This window comes from Sinocyclocheilus rhinocerous, unplaced genomic scaffold (assembly GCF_001515625.1).
Source record: "Sinocyclocheilus rhinocerous isolate Xijiao unplaced genomic scaffold, SAMN03320098_v1.1 scaffold271, whole genome shotgun sequence".
NCBI lineage: Eukaryota > Metazoa > Chordata > Actinopteri > Cypriniformes > Cyprinidae > Sinocyclocheilus > Sinocyclocheilus rhinocerous.
In genome coordinates, this window is record NW_015657574.1 from 2,480,432 (window position 1) to 2,496,388 (window position 15,957).

Here is a 15,957-nt window from a genome sequence, read left to right on the forward strand (position 1 = left end):
TAAGCAATATAGACGACGTCATTGTTTACAATACAACCGGAGCACATGCCGCTATGTTGAGGGGCGGGACATTTAGATGCGTGCTAGAGGCGGTTTAGCCAATCACAACACACTGGGCTAGCTAACCAATCAGAGCCCATAGCCTATTTCTGAGGGAGGGGCTTCATGAAAGCAGGAAATGATCAGTGCGTTTTTCAGAGAAGGGACAGAGCGGTGTGGAATAAAGGTAAATTATGTGGAAAATAATGCGTTTTTTAACAAACGAAGCATTAACACGTTAGACTGCACCCCATAAACACAATCAAGCCTATAAAAAAACCAGTCAACCACCCCTTTAATATATTTTCAAATTTAGATATGCTGCTTAATATTTCTGTGGAAACCATGATACATTTTTCTTCAGGATTCTATGATAAATTGAAAGTTTAAAAGAACAGCATTTATTTAAAAAGAGAAATTATTTTGCAACATTAATGACTTTACAATCACTTTTGATCAATTGAATGCCTCCTTGCTAAAAAAAAAAAATTATAAAAAAAAAAAATCATACTGACTGAAGAATTTTAAAGGGGTCATATGATGCGATTTCAATTTTTCCTTTCTCTTTGGAGGGTTACAAGCTTTTGGTGCATAAAAAAGATCTGTAAAGTTTTAAGACTATCGGCCAATCAGAACGCTCTGGATAGCTGGCCAATCAGAGCATACCTCGCTTTTCAGACCAATGAGGTTTGTAAAAATCGACGCGTTTCAGAAAGGTGGGGCATAGAGGAGAAACAATAATGTACAGTATGTGGAAAATAATGTGTTTTTTGAACCTTAAACCGCATAAACACATTTCATTACACCAAATACACAAAATAATGTTCTTTTTAGCAGCATCATATGACCCCTTTAAATGATTGTGTAGACAATCAGTCAAGAAAATAGAAACAAATTTAATTGATCCAAACTACTGAGAAAAGAAATGCACAAATGCAACAGACGACTTTCTCCAAAATAAAAGCATATCAATAGAATCTTACCACTGTCAATTAGCATTTTATATAGAAAACCTTTAAAAAGTCTTCCAGATTCAAACTAAACCTGTTACTGAGAGTTAAATAAACAATGAAAAATTTTAAGCATATAGTAACTCTCGTAATAGATCTCAACAGGCCATTAATAATGAGCTCATCTTCCATCACAATCAGTGGTAACAATGAAAGAGCAAACACAGGACTGATGAGGTAAACAGACAGGTAAAGGAGGTTACCTTAATCAGGTTGCTCAAGGCCAAGTAGCATGCAGCTAGCTGGCAGACCCGATGCACAAAGCTCTTCCCCGCACCCTGACCCTCCCAGAGGCCATGTGCTTGCCCTCTCAGCTCTGCCAGTTCAGACTCTCTGGAGCGCACCTCCTCCAGCAGCGTCTGACGGTGTGCAATCATGGGTCACGAGGCAAGCAGGGGTCACAGAAGAATAAAGACGAATGTTCATGCCATGAAAAACCAGACTAAAAGCCAACATGAGCTTTTGAACACATCCACTGAGATGGACAAGTCACGTTCTCCAAACAACAAGAAACTTTTACTAAACACACTTAATACATTAGGGCACAAAAGACCACCACAAGCAAATTTCTTGCTTCTTTTCTCTAGATGGAAAAAGAGCAGACTGTGAAATTGTCAGTTAGGCAGACACAGTTCCTGATAATAGAGTCTATCATGTTGGGTGCACTCTGGGGATAAAGGGATTAAGAGGGAAAGTGGGTAAAAGCAGGGGAAGGGGAGATGGGAGGGGATGGATAATCACTCGGAGGACCTCCACACACTGTACAGATACACTGTTGGAAATGCAATTGCCAACAGAGCAGACAAAAGGGCCCAGCAGGCAACAAAGCAATACAAAAATAGAGATGAAAGATCTTGTGATAAGGCAAAAATAGAAATGTTTATCTTTACAACCTCTATTCATATTATTGTCAAATTGTTCTTTGAGTGCAGTTGGAGAGCGAGAAATTAATTGCATGTCAGCTTAATCCTCAATTGTGTCAAAAAGCTTGACTCAGCGGAATCATCATTGACAGACATGGTTTATTTCATTATCTCCAGCAGATCCTACTTCTGTTCAACTCGTTTAATTGAGCTTAAGTATTGCAAAATCCACTGCCACAGTTAGCTGATTTCATCTGATCATTTAATTACATGCTTAAACAGCTAGATTATGTTCAAACGACTTGAAAAGAAGAAAAAAATTATTTTTAATAGTCTCCAAATGTTCAATGCATAATCTATTGATCATAAATCAAATGTTCTTCTGTCAACGAATTACATTACACTGATTTTCAAGGTACAGTCAGCGAGGACAAGAATCTTAATAGAAGTGATTGATTTCATTCTGGCAGATCAAAGCTCTTATGAATAAGTATAAATAAGTCAGTAAGACTATCTGGGTTTACCTGAAGTTTGGAGTGCTCTAGTCTTTTGGCAGGCAGGTCATGGAGGCGAGCGCTGCTCTCCTGCACACTGATCTCAGTCCTGTTCAGCCAGTCTTGAAGGGGTTCCACACTTGCCTCAAAGTCCTGCATCTGAGACTGCAAGACCTAAAAGTACATATTCATAGACATTACATATGTTCCTTAAGCTGTATATGGTTTTTAATTTATAAATAAAATAACATAAAATGGTCACACTTTATTTTAAGGTCCAATTCTCACAATTAACAAACCATTAACTACGACTTTTGCCTCAATATACTCCTAATTTGTTGCTTATTAATAGTTTGTAAGGTAGTTGTTAAGTTGGCTAGGATTAGGAACAGCAGCTACGCTAATTATGTCTCTATTTGTTTCTCTGTTTTTGCCATGGGATTCACATCCCGTGGTAACTAGGATTTACACAAGCTTCAGTCTGGATCCAGAACACCTGAGAAGAGATGATGCCAACCCCTCAGAGGACCTCAGATGATGCCAACCCTGAAACAACATACAGAACTACCACATTTTGCTATAAGTTTGATTGCATCACATAATAATTGCTGTTAATAGTGTTCATCATCTGTTTGATTACGTCTTTAATTGATTACGTCTTTAATTGATTTTTCCGAACATTTCTGCCATATGTACATTAACTGACAGTCACCACTGATAAGCTACCACTAAATATGGTAGAAACTTAATTTGCTGTAAAGTTGCTCTGCAATGATTTGTATCGTGAAAAGCGCTGTACAAATAAACTTGAAATTGAAATTGAAATTATTTGAAGGGCATTTGGGCTCATGAAAGCCACTGATGAAATCTTTCCTTCGCACTCTCTATTTCCTGTCTGCACGTCTACCAAAAAAGAAAAAAAAATCCTCTTCTCATCTGTCAATGCCTTCTCTCTCTAACCCAAAAGCAGTGTGAACATAGAGGAGAAACTGTATTTTTCTGTCATGATTACTGCATTAATTATTGCTAGTTCATGTCATTAACTAATAATTCTGCCTTTGTTAGGGCCAAATACTATTAGTGATATTTTGTCTCAGAATTTGGTTGAAGTTTGTGATTTCACAGCCATTTGATATATATTTGAAAGACACTGATACTTTTTTTTAGCAAGGACACAATAAAACGAAAGTGACAACAAAGACATTTATATTGTTACAAACAATTTTTGTTTCGAATAAATGCCGTTCTTTTGAACTTTCTATTCATCAATGAATCCTGAAAAAAAAAGGTTTCTCCAAAAATATTACGCAGCACAACTGTTTAAAAAAATTACCAGTTTTAAAATGTTTTAAAGCAGAAATAAGTTATTTTAAACTTATTTTAAAATTTTAATGTATTTTTGATCATATAAATGCAGACTTGGTGAGCATAAGAGACTTTCAAAAACTTTTTTCAAACTTTTGAACAGTTGTGTATGTAAAATGTTTTAGGGCTGTAAAGAAAGAAAGAAAGAAAGAAAGAAAGAAAGAAAGAAAGAAAGAAAGAAAGAAAGAAAGAAAGAAAGAAAGAAAGAAAGAAAGAAAGAAAAATGGTTACAGTAACAGGCTTATTTTCTCTGTAAAAAATTCTAAATATAAAAAATATATGTTACAAATTTGCATTTGTGAGAAGTGAAACAACAGCAAAACATTTAAAAAATAAAATTAATCTTTTATTTTAAGAATGTATCTTGCATTTCATAAAACTATTGAATCTATTAAATACTGTTACTAACTTAAGCACCCTGTTCTTTTATGATTCATTAGAACACACGCCATGGCATACATATGTCACTTTCTGAGAAATATCTGTTTAAATTTTAAGTGCAGCTAGAATTTTGAATCAGTCTCAATGTAATATGTAGAATATATGCATACAGAAGTAATGCAGAAGGCCTCTACTTCAGCAAATGTAGAAAACACATAAAAAATCTTGAATTGAAAACTTGAATTGAATTAGGGATGTAGAATATGGTCATGCAGAATATGTGCTTTATAAGCACTAATAAACAGCTAATATGTTAATAATAGGCATGCTAATAAATAACTAGTTAATAGTGAGAACTGGTCCCTACACTAAAGTGTTACAAATAAAATAAAATAAAATAAAATTTGCAGAGACACTTTTACTTATTAAAAATGTAAAGTGAGCAGGGTATTAAAAATAAAATAGTAATATGCAGAGATGTCTTTAAAAAATTCACTCAACTCTACTCAGCTAACTCTACTAATAAAATAAAATAAAAAACATATATACATAAAATACGCAGAAACGTATGTACTCATCTCTACGCAGCTCTACCTGTAAGGCCGTCTCTCTTCTCTGTAAGCTGTCCATCAGGCTCTTCCAGTCATCTTTGGCTGCATTTGCTTTGGTCCTGGTCGCCTCCACTCTGTCGGCAGGCACCACGCTACTAAGCTGCTCTCCATAGGTCAGGACAGCGTTCAGTCTGGTCTGGCCCTGCTCCTTGTCACTTTTGAACTCCTGTGGAGCAGAATGAGCAAGACGTCAGCCACACAGACACAAGTAGACTATCACAGAGCAGAGGGCAGCAAGTGCAATGAGTCACGTCCAGACATTGACAGGCACCCAGCAGGGATCTCCCACCATCTGTGAGGCGTGTACGTCCCGTCTTTTTTCTGTCTTTCTCCACTCAAATGGTACAGATGCAATTATGTATGACCCAAAGCATGTCTGCCGCTGTGTTGGTGGTTCAGGGCAGTAAGCCATGTGGAAACATTGTTCCACATTTGAAATGTATTTGATGGTAAATAAAAAATGAGGAGCGTTGTTTCCATCTTTCATTCTCAGTAACCCTGTACCGCTTCTTTCTTCATATATCTCCCTTTTTATTGTTGTACATGACCTATGCTACATCTAGGCCCACACAGAATCTTTGCTGATCTGTGCTTTTTTTTCTCTGCTGATTGTGGGGAAAATATGTGCAGTATTCTGTGGAATGAATTTATGTATGGAGACAAATGCTAAAAAGAGGTTGAACTGGTTTTGCTTCAGGACCCATATTTTTCATTGGATGGCTAGTGGTGACCCAATACATTGCCAAAATTAGCGTAAAAATTTAATTTGAATGGTTTCATGATCTCAGCAACTAAAAAATTTCCACACTAACCACACACTGTGATTAAAACAAATAACGTTTACCCTCATTGCAAGTGAACTTGTATTTTGTCTTGGTTGGTGAGGACATGTCATGTAACCTGTGCATGTTGGCATCTGCCTAATGTGACTAGCTAGCTGTGACAGAGGAATTTGTAGCAAAATACAGATTGGACTGTTAAGTCTTCTGTGTCCATAACAAAAGAGACAGACAGTAAATGTATTATCCTTTCTTTTTCTTTTTAAAAATGAATGTCACTACATTCCAAAAATATATATTTTTAAATAAAATAAAATAAGGTTACACTTTATTTCGATAGTCCACTTTAGACATTCTATTAACTATAAGTAACTTTGTAACTACATGTCAACTACATGTCAACTAATTCTCATTAATTTGCAACTACATGTCTACTAACTCTCAGAGTAGACTGTTAGGGTAGGTTTAGGGTTAGTAGAATAAGTTGACAAAGAAAGTGTTCAAAGATATTAAGCAGACAGTCTACTAATACTTTACTAACTGCTAGTTGACATGTAGTTGACATGTAGTTACAAAGTTACTTATAGTTAATAGAATGTCTAAAGTGGACTATCGAAATAAAGTGTTACCTAAAATAATAAAACAAATTACAGCTGCTCAAAATAAAGTTTTAGGATTTGACATAAAAACATAAATAAATTGTAAGAAATAAAAAATTAAATAAATTATAATAAAACAAAACAAATTGTAATAAAACAAAATAAAATAGTAACATAAAAATATAAAGAGAAAATGTTCCTTATTTACATGATACAGTATTTCTGATGTAACGTGAACAGAAGGTTAACAAAACAAAATAAAATAAAATCCATCAGGCACATGGACCCTGAAGATTTTGATGTCCACAACAAAAGATACAGAAAGTGTTTTCTCCTTCCTTTTAGACTAATATGGTAAACTGCATTTTATTATTTCCATTATTTTTTACCAGGACAGACCAGTGACCCATTTTTGGGTCACAACCGAACATTTAAGAACCACTGACAATTACACTATCATGGGCAGATAGAAATAAAAAGCCAAAATATTTAAGAAATGAAATTTGAGATATTTTAGATAATCTTCAGAACTCTCAGGTGATTTCCGTCCGGATCTAACTATGTCTCTTCCATCATAGCTATACATCATTACTGTGCATTTTCCCTGCGCTGTCATGGGTTTTCTACCATGCTAATTGAAGTCATAAATAGACCAGTCTGGCACATCTTTGGCTGAATGGTGGCCTCATAAACTGGCCCATGGGACCTGAGAAGGGCTATCACTTTATCAAAATCTGGCTACTTTTACATGACAGGAATAGAGACAACCTGCTGTGGCCTGGCTATGGCTATGTTCCAGGAATCTTGAAATTTGCCCAGTTAGGATGAGCCCTCCTGGACAGAGTACTGTCCACAGCCATTCCACTCTCTCACCTGGATCTGCTGGAGAGCGATGGAGGCATCCTGGATGCTATGAGGGGAGTCAAAGCATTTGGCAGTAGAGATGTTGGCATTGACCATCCACTGCCGGAAGTCATGCAGAGAAGAACGGAAGCGTTGTTCCAGCAGCTTCTCCTTATTCTGACATTCCCGGGAGGCTCGTAGGCTTAGGCTAGGGAGGAAGATGCACAGAGCGGTATTTGAAAAGGAAAGGGTGAAAAGGGGGGATGGGGGTTAAAATAGGTGAGTGTAGGGGGGCTGATAGCGCAAGGTGAGCAGACATCTGTTTCAATGACAGGCTCTCTTAGAGGGAGAGTTTGGGTATTAGAAAGTGAAAACGCAGCAGAACCTGCACACACAAAAATACAGTAGCATGTCTGCACACAGATACACACTCACATACACGAATGCGGATGAGGTTAAAGTGGGCAGTGGAGGGAAGATAAGCATGTTTTTTTGCTGTTATACCTGAAAAGCATGCTAACGAGGCAAAGCCTGCTGTCATGACAGGTGCTCTCAGCTGAAACGTTCACTTTAGATGCAGCGCTATGAGGTGCAATATATCACAACCTTTCATTCACCTCAGTGCACTAAATTTATACTGTATGTGTAAATGTATTCCGTTAATTAAATACAGCATGTGTATTTAACATACAAAACAAACAATGAAATATGGATGAATAAATACATAGAAAAAACTAAAGTGTTTTTTACATTTTCAAAACAAACAACATTAATTTATTCCTTTTTTATTAATTTCTCTATTAACTTATAATACTATTTTTGCATTTATTTTCAATGATATAGTTTTATACATTATTTTTGCTTTATTATTAATATTATTATTTTAAATGTGTTTTTGTCTGGTAAACATTGTTTTTACAAAATCTTTAAGGTCAATAAACCCTGCAAATAAAACTGTTGAATAAATGTCTTTAGTACATTTTCATCAAATTTAGGCCTCAGTTTATTTATTTTTAATTACTTTATTATATGCATTAATCGCTGTATATATAATCTATAATACATAAAATATAATTTTTTTACATTTCATAGTTTATTTTCAAAACTAAAAACAACCCTATATTATTTTTTATAAATTATTAAATTAAATAAATATAAAATAATATCAGTTATTAGATATTAGAATAAATAAATAGCCTTTTATATTTTTTTATTTGAATAAATTCTTTTTTTAGCTTTACATTATTATAAATTATTTGCTTCTTATTTTTAATATGTTCCCTGCTCGTCAACATACAGTCTTTACAATATCCAAAATATTTAAGGTCGATAAACCTTACAACAATTAAACCAGCCACATGTCATAAGCAGTGGAGACATTTATGGGAAGCTCTGTAAGAAACATCCATCTTCTACTTGTCTACAAAGGCTAAACAAACTTTCAAGGAATGGACAGCTAAACAAAACCAGATGGTGACCATTTGACTTCAAAAACCTTCAACCTCATGCATATGCGTTCATGTCAGCGGCACACTCACCTGTTGTGTAGCTTGATGAGAGCGCTGACTCTGTCCGACTGCGGACCCAGATCACTGGAAAACCCACACAGCTCATTGAGCTGCGCCTTCAGCTTCTCCTCCATAACTTCAGCTGTCTGAAGCCCCTCCAGAACACCCTGACGAACACACACAAACACACAAAGCAGGGGTGAGTGTCAATGCACAGGCCACACTTGACACTTAAAATCTCATTTATCGTCTTGATGCTTCTTCATGCACAGTTGTGCACACACACACACACATTTGAGCATTAACACACAGCTCTATTCAAGTCCAAGACAGGGCTTCTTACAAAAGCATTTCTGTTCTTCAACGAGTCCAGGAAGCCTTCCCACTTCTCCGAACATGCCTGAGATTATACAGAGCCAAAGTGGTGCCTCTCTCTCTCTCTCTCTCTCTGTGCTTCCACCCTCCCCCTGACCCTCTCTTTAAAAACAAGAGGGAAATGCTTCCCTGACTTCCCCCTATAGAACACTTCCTCCCTCAATCTCTCTCCTCCTCTTCCTTCTCTCACTCCTCCCTGTCTTCCACTTCGCACGCCGTGGTTCTCCCTCTCTTTCACACTCTTTGGCGGCTCTCATTCACTCTTCCTCGCCTTTGACATGTTCTCTCATTTGCGTTCCCACTCTTTCTCTCTTCCTCCCTTTCACATTCTCCCCTCCTTCCTCCCCGCCTCCTCTCCTCTTCTCTCTCCCGGTGGGAGTCAGCTGTCAGATGTTGAGGAGCTTGATCCGCACAAACGAGCATGTAACACAAACAAGTCCGGACACCGGAAACACGGGATGAGAGAAAGTACAAAAAAAGAAGGAAACATTGAGGGACTAGAGGAAAAACAGAAGAAAAGAAGGAGGAAAAATCTGCAATCCTTTTTCAATTATCTGAGCAGCAAGAAGCAGATGGAAGTATAAACAACCCCAGCAGCAGGAAAACATATTAGGACTCACTGTAGTTTATGAGAAAGAGCCAGACATAACGAAAACAGACAAACAAGAGAGGAAAGGGAGAAAAGAGATGCTCTGTACTATATAGGCTAAATATTAGCCTATTTTCTGCCTATAACCTTGTAAATGAGTGTGTGTTGTTACAAAATGATCAAATTCTTCACCAAACTGTGACTTTCCAAACAGTAACGTTACGTGTGAGAGCTTACATAATATACACTGTAATTAAATAGCATTTACCTTATACACTCCCCTTTAATCTCTCTCAATTACCTTGGCGACCGTCCATCCCTCCACCGCCGCAGCTCCGCTATTCCTCCGCTCGGCGCTGCTCAGTCCCTCGCTCCACTCCTTCAGCTGGCCCTCCAGCTTCTCCATTTCTCCCTCCAACTGCGCTGTCAGCCGTGTCTGCTCCCGCTCAGCCCCTGTCGCCGCGGCCACGGCGGTCTCGAGGGCGTCGCGAGCGCGTAGCGAAGCTCCCTCCCACTGGTGCAGCGCTCGCGCCAGCGCCGCCACTTCTCCATCCATCAGTTCGCAGCCCGCCGCCGCCGTGTGCCTTCCGGATCTCTCCGCGCTCAGCCGCACGCGCCGCAGCCGCTCGCGCCCCTCGTACGCGCCGCGCTCCAGCAGCTCCTGGAGGAGGGAGGGAGAGAGGGAGGGTAAAGTTGCTACGGAAACTGCGGCATCGGTGGCTGCTTGTTATCCAAGTACTGCCGCCGCGTGAGACTGACTGACTGTTCAAGCGTGCTAAAAACTCTCACATCGGATCTGTTCCTCACGCTTCAGAGGATAAACTCTCCTTTCTGCCACCTCCCTCTTTTTTTATTCATCTCAATTACCATCATTTTCCTACATGAATATCTACTTGTTTACTTAGTCTAAGCAATTAGAATTTCATTCATTCATTCATTCAGCAATGAGTAGGTATTATCCAATGTAAAATACATTTTTTTATATTTTTTTAATTTTTTTGCAATTAAATGTTTTCTTCATAAATAGTTATTAATAAATTAAATTAAATGTTAGTCAAATTAAATAAACGAAATTAAAATGAAATACAATAGCAGTGCAGAGTAAGAAAGCTGCAGTTTCAAAAAACAAAACAAAAATGAATAAAAGTAATATTAATTAAACAAGTCATTAAAAAAGATCAAGAAGATTAAAGTGTAAAATAATCATTTAAACGTTCAATAGGAAAACTAAATATATGTGACCCTGGACCACAAAATCAGTAATAAGGGTAATTTTTTTTTTTTAAATTGAGTACATCATCTGAAATTTTGTTATGATAGGACAATATTTGGTCGAGATACAACTATTTGAAAATCTGGAATCTGAGGGTGCAAATAAATCGAAATATTGAGAAAATCACCTTTAAAGTTGTCCAAATGAAGTTCTTAGCCATGCATACTACTAATCAAAAATTATGTTTTGATATATTTACGGTAGAAAATTTACAAAATATCTTCATGGAACATGATCTTTACTTAAAATCCTAATGATTTTTGGCATAAAAGAAAAATCGATAATTTTGACCCATATCTATTGCTACAAATATACCCGTGCTACTTATGACTGGTTTTGTGGTCCAGCATCACATATGCATTTTTATTTATTTTAGTCATCAACCATACAAAAATATTATGATAGATTATAAAAAATTGGAAAGCAAAGATAACAAATTTATTTCAGGCATAACAGCTTATGCTTGTTCTAAAAAACCTTTATGTTCATTGTTCAGTGATAAACAGGCATTTTAAGGTGATGATCCCTAAAAAAATAAACCACAGCTTTAAAGGTAAAGAGATGGAAGCACTGATTTGAATATAATTTATTTAAAGTGCTGCTGTGTAGTCTTATTATCCTTTATCGCATCTACCACTCTCTCATTCTTCCTGACTGGCACTGATTATCCAGGGAGAAACGTGCAAAGAGCATAGAAATTTCCCACCAATTTCCCCCCTTCTCCCCCTTTCTTAACGCCTCTTATTGCTCTCTCAGTGCCTCTGGTACTTTTCTCTCATTTTCTTTCTCATCAAGCACACACCCTGTGTTATGGAGATTTTATTTCTCATCAAACACGCACACAAAGTGTTATGGAGATAAGCAGACAGTATAATGAGCTAATCAGCACAGATATATTGGAGATCCATAACAATAGTAAAATCTAAGCATCTGCATCCATTGATTTGTAGTCCTGTGAGAGCATGTAACTCTGACCTTGGAATGAAGCACACAGTTCTTTTGCCCTACTCACAAAAATGTGCAAACATTCGACCACACACATACACTCACAGTTTAACAAACAAATGCTCCATTGACCATTTCAATCTTTTAATACACACAGTTATTTTTGCTTATTCTGTGCATTGCTTTTTTTGTAGATTCATTTAACATTCTGTATTTCTTTGTAAACTGTACAGTACTTTTCACTAATTTCACTATTTCGGGGAATTAGGTATTGCAGCACTTCTTGTTGCATTCCTGTTCATCTGAATATCATTTTACATAAAAGTTTCTGCTAACTGGATCATTTAAACTGTAAATTGTGTATGTGCATAAAGCTGTTGTATGCTGACTGGCAGCTGTTGCGGTACAATTTCACTCATGGGGTTAATAAAACTGAGTGTTAATACACTCACACTAACATAATCATATGTGCAGATGAAATGCAATTATGCATTCATATCATCAGTGTCTCACATAATTTGACGTGCAGTCTCACACCATCTCATCTGCTTCAAAGAATGTATTTGTTCTTTTCATTTCACACCATTCACAGTGAAAGATGATGCTTGTAAATGAGTAAAAAAACAATTTGCAGGTTCTTTCTATCATTTTCCACAGAGGTTGTTGAAAAACCCTTAGAGAGAAAACAAGCTTGTTCACAAAAAATTGAATGTTTAATAAATGTGTAAAAGCTTTGCGGAATTATGAAAATGGAAAGAAATGTATTTAAATTGCATGCTTATTTTATACAGATGTGGACTTCATTAAACATAATGCAAATGAGAGTCTGACACAAAATAACATGTTCAGTGATATGACATGCTATACTACATTTTTCAGTTTTAAAGATAAAGGTAAAAAGATTTAGGATAAAACTGACCAATTTTTAAAAAAATCTTTAATTTAATTATCTTACCCGAACTTCAGTCAACTTCCGACTTAAGGTTGGAGAGTCACCGGATGGTTCAGAGCATTGCTGAAGCTCCTCCCCTACCACCATCAGCCAATCAGTGAGCTCCCTGATTGTTTCCATGTACGTCTTATGTTCGAGAACAACGTCCTCTGACAACCTGACTCTCTCCTAAATAAGATAAAATATTAATTAACTCATTTAAATTTTAATATAAACACTCTAGATAACTATTACACTACAACTATCCTCTAAACATAAAGAATACATCACCTCTGCTGCAGCTTTGACATCCTCAAACTGTGCCCTGAGGAGAACCATTTCTTCCTCCTTAAAGACAGGGTCACCGGTGCGTTTGTAAAGTTCAGCCGCACTCTCCTCCAGATAGCACAGAGCTCCCTGGTGGTCCTCCACATCTGATGACAGCAAGCGCAGTCTCTCCAACTGCTTTCGTTTCTCCCTGAGTCCAAGCTGGGGCTCAAGAGGACCTTTAACCTCCAGCCCTACTCCCTCCAGCCACCTCTGCAGCTGTGCACGAGACTCCACGAACAAATCCCACTGATTAACGGTCCATTCCAATCGGCTAAAACACATAGGACAGATAAGAGGAAGAGAGATATGTGACCTTTTAAAAAATATTTTTAGATTTTTTATTCTTACAATCTTTACAGTATATATTATTCAGTATATTTAGCAAGATAGATAGATAGATAGACACAGACAGACAGACAGACATAGAACGATAGATAGATAGATAGATAGATAGATAGATAGAACGATAGACAGATAGATAGATAGATAGATAGATAGATAGATAGAATGATAGATAGAACGATAGACAGAATGATAGATAGATAGATAGATAGATAGACAGAACGATAGACAGAACGATAGATAGATAGATAGATAGATAGATATATAGATAGATAGATAGACACTTTTCCAATTCTGCAGCATGAACCCCATTATCAAACCATGACCGAATTATTTAGCAGATAATTAGAAAAAACAGCTCCATCATTACACCCTTGGTGTAAATTGAAACTGATAGAGCCAGATAACAACTTGGTTACCATAGTGATGATGAGTTTAATTGAATAAAAGCGCAGGTGCCTGGCACCTGCAGTCAAGCACACTTACCAATTTAAAAACAGACCACTATGCTCCCACTCTTATCACTCTTGACCAAAAATACCTTAATGGTCCTGGTAATTATATTACTATTGATGTTTCCATTATTCTCATTTAAATGCAACTATCAATTGACCTAAACTTCTGCAATGATGGTCATTTAACAAGTTACCAACAGGTTACCTGTGGCAGCTCATAGCTCTCAAAAGCAGTGCCGCCCATGCGTCTTCAACTTCCTGAAGCTTAGAGCAAATCACTCCTCGTTCCACTTCTCCACTGCTCTTGATGACCAGCTCTGACTTCCCAGCCGCCATGTTGAGCTTTACCTCGCCCTCTCCCTTCATAAGCAGGATATCCTGGATGAGTGGAAATAAACACAAGTTACAGCTACTGTACAGATACAGACCAGCCATTCTAAAAATAGTATTTCCCCTTAAACAGTATTGTCAGTTGAGTGTTGAGGGGAAATGTCAGTTGAGTGTTACATGTAAACCATATTTCATGGGTGACTGGACAAAAATGGCCAAAAATACATAGGATAAGAAGTGGTATAAAAATACAGCTTATTTTACTTTAAAAAATAACAATGAAATGCAAATTATATTTTCATGACCTTATACAAAAATGATGTCTTTTCTTAAAAAAACCCTGTTCCTAGATCACAAAATGTGTGGATTTTTCAGGTTGTTGTTTCCTACTATTTTTCTGCATGTACCTGTGCTCGCTCAAGTTTCTCTTCCACCTCCTTTTTATTCCCCTCCGTGTTCTCCAGTTTCTCTAACTTCCTCTCAACATCCTTCAGCCAGGTTTCCAGCGCCTTTAGTGCTTCTTCAAATGCCTGGTACTCCTGCAGGCTGCGGAGTCGACTCCTGGCCTCCTGCAGCAAAACTTCGTGGTTTGAGAGCAACTCTGCTGCCACACCATTCTCTGATCTAGATCCTCTCTCTGTTATGGTGAGAGAGGACTGACACAGACGCTCAAGAGATGCCCTGTGAAATAAAAGATAAAGGCAGCTCAGATTTATTCGTGATGGATACACGAGCATATGAACATACATGGGCACACAAAAATAATCACTTATATCTGGAACATTCTCCTCACACACATGCACACAGACTGTCCATATGTACCTCCTCATCAGCAGCTCTCTGTGGATTTCCTCCACTCTTCTCAGCTCTTCTGAGCAGTCGGGGGCTGCAGACTGACTCTCACCCCACAGTGGAGCATCTGTCTTCAGCCTCACCTCCAGCTGTTGCAGCCAGTCGCTCAGCTCCACCACACGCGTTTCATACCTTAATAAGAACAAGTACACTTGATTTACCTTAAAATACTATGAAATCTGATTTAATTTCCATTCACAGTATAGTACATGGATGGTTAAATAGGTCATTGTCACATTGTACCACATTATAGGCTATATATTGTGAAAGGGGTAACACAATTGTAAACTGTAAATATCATGATGTTATGTAATAGTATCATTCCTACTATGTATTACAGTTTCAAGTCCCCATCATATGTCTTAACATATTGTCTAAAATAGTGGTTCTCAACAAGGGGGGCCTAATAAGTCTTAAAATTGTAAAAATGGCCAAAAATACAGGGGATAAGGAGTGGTACAAAAATATGGCTTGTAATTTTATATTAAAAAACATTTAAAAATACAAATTCTATTTTATGACCGTATACAAAAGCAGCACATCAATCTTTTTTTATTTATTAAAATGCTGAAAAAACCCCCCACTAAAAATAAAGATGTAGACATCATATTTTGAGTTTATTTATTTTGATCGCAACAGAAGTACCAGAGGTACAGTACATATAAGTTTAGATAGGAGAGCCTTTCATTATTGTCTTGGACAAAGTGGGGGCCTTGAAGTTAAAAAGACCACTGGTCTAAAATATATTTAAAAGATGCAAATCATATTAGTTCTTTGTCACAATCTCATAATTAGGTGAACATGGGGGAATTTTTAATTATTTCACTATTTTGACTTGAGCAGATGTTACAATTTCTTGCCATTTGCACAGGTGGTATACACCCCAACTTCAAAAACTGATTGTTTATTAATAAATACCGCAGGTGTTTCTTCTTTTCAATTTGTTTAATCTAACTTAAATTTTAACAGAACATTTTTGTCTTGGGTATATTGTTTTATAATATATATATATATATATACATATATATATATATATATATATA

At 37.0% G+C, this 15,957-nt stretch overlaps 1 protein-coding gene across 1 annotated transcript in view; it reads right to left on the reverse strand.

The window, feature by feature from the left end:
* Nucleotides 1–15,957, reverse strand: part of LOC107721270 (nesprin-1-like) — a 134,749-nt gene that overhangs the window by 72,454 nt on the left and 46,338 nt on the right. Inside the window, 11 exon segments of the mRNA XM_016529194.1 lie at nucleotides 1,253–1,408; nucleotides 2,437–2,580; nucleotides 4,747–4,929; nucleotides 7,015–7,192; nucleotides 8,523–8,659; nucleotides 9,758–10,117; nucleotides 12,630–12,794; nucleotides 12,897–13,206; nucleotides 13,938–14,110; nucleotides 14,470–14,743; nucleotides 14,885–15,046. Coding sequence (XP_016384680.1) covers nucleotides 1,253–1,408; nucleotides 2,437–2,580; nucleotides 4,747–4,929; nucleotides 7,015–7,192; nucleotides 8,523–8,659; nucleotides 9,758–10,117; nucleotides 12,630–12,794; nucleotides 12,897–13,206; nucleotides 13,938–14,110; nucleotides 14,470–14,743; nucleotides 14,885–15,046 — 2,242 coding nt within the window.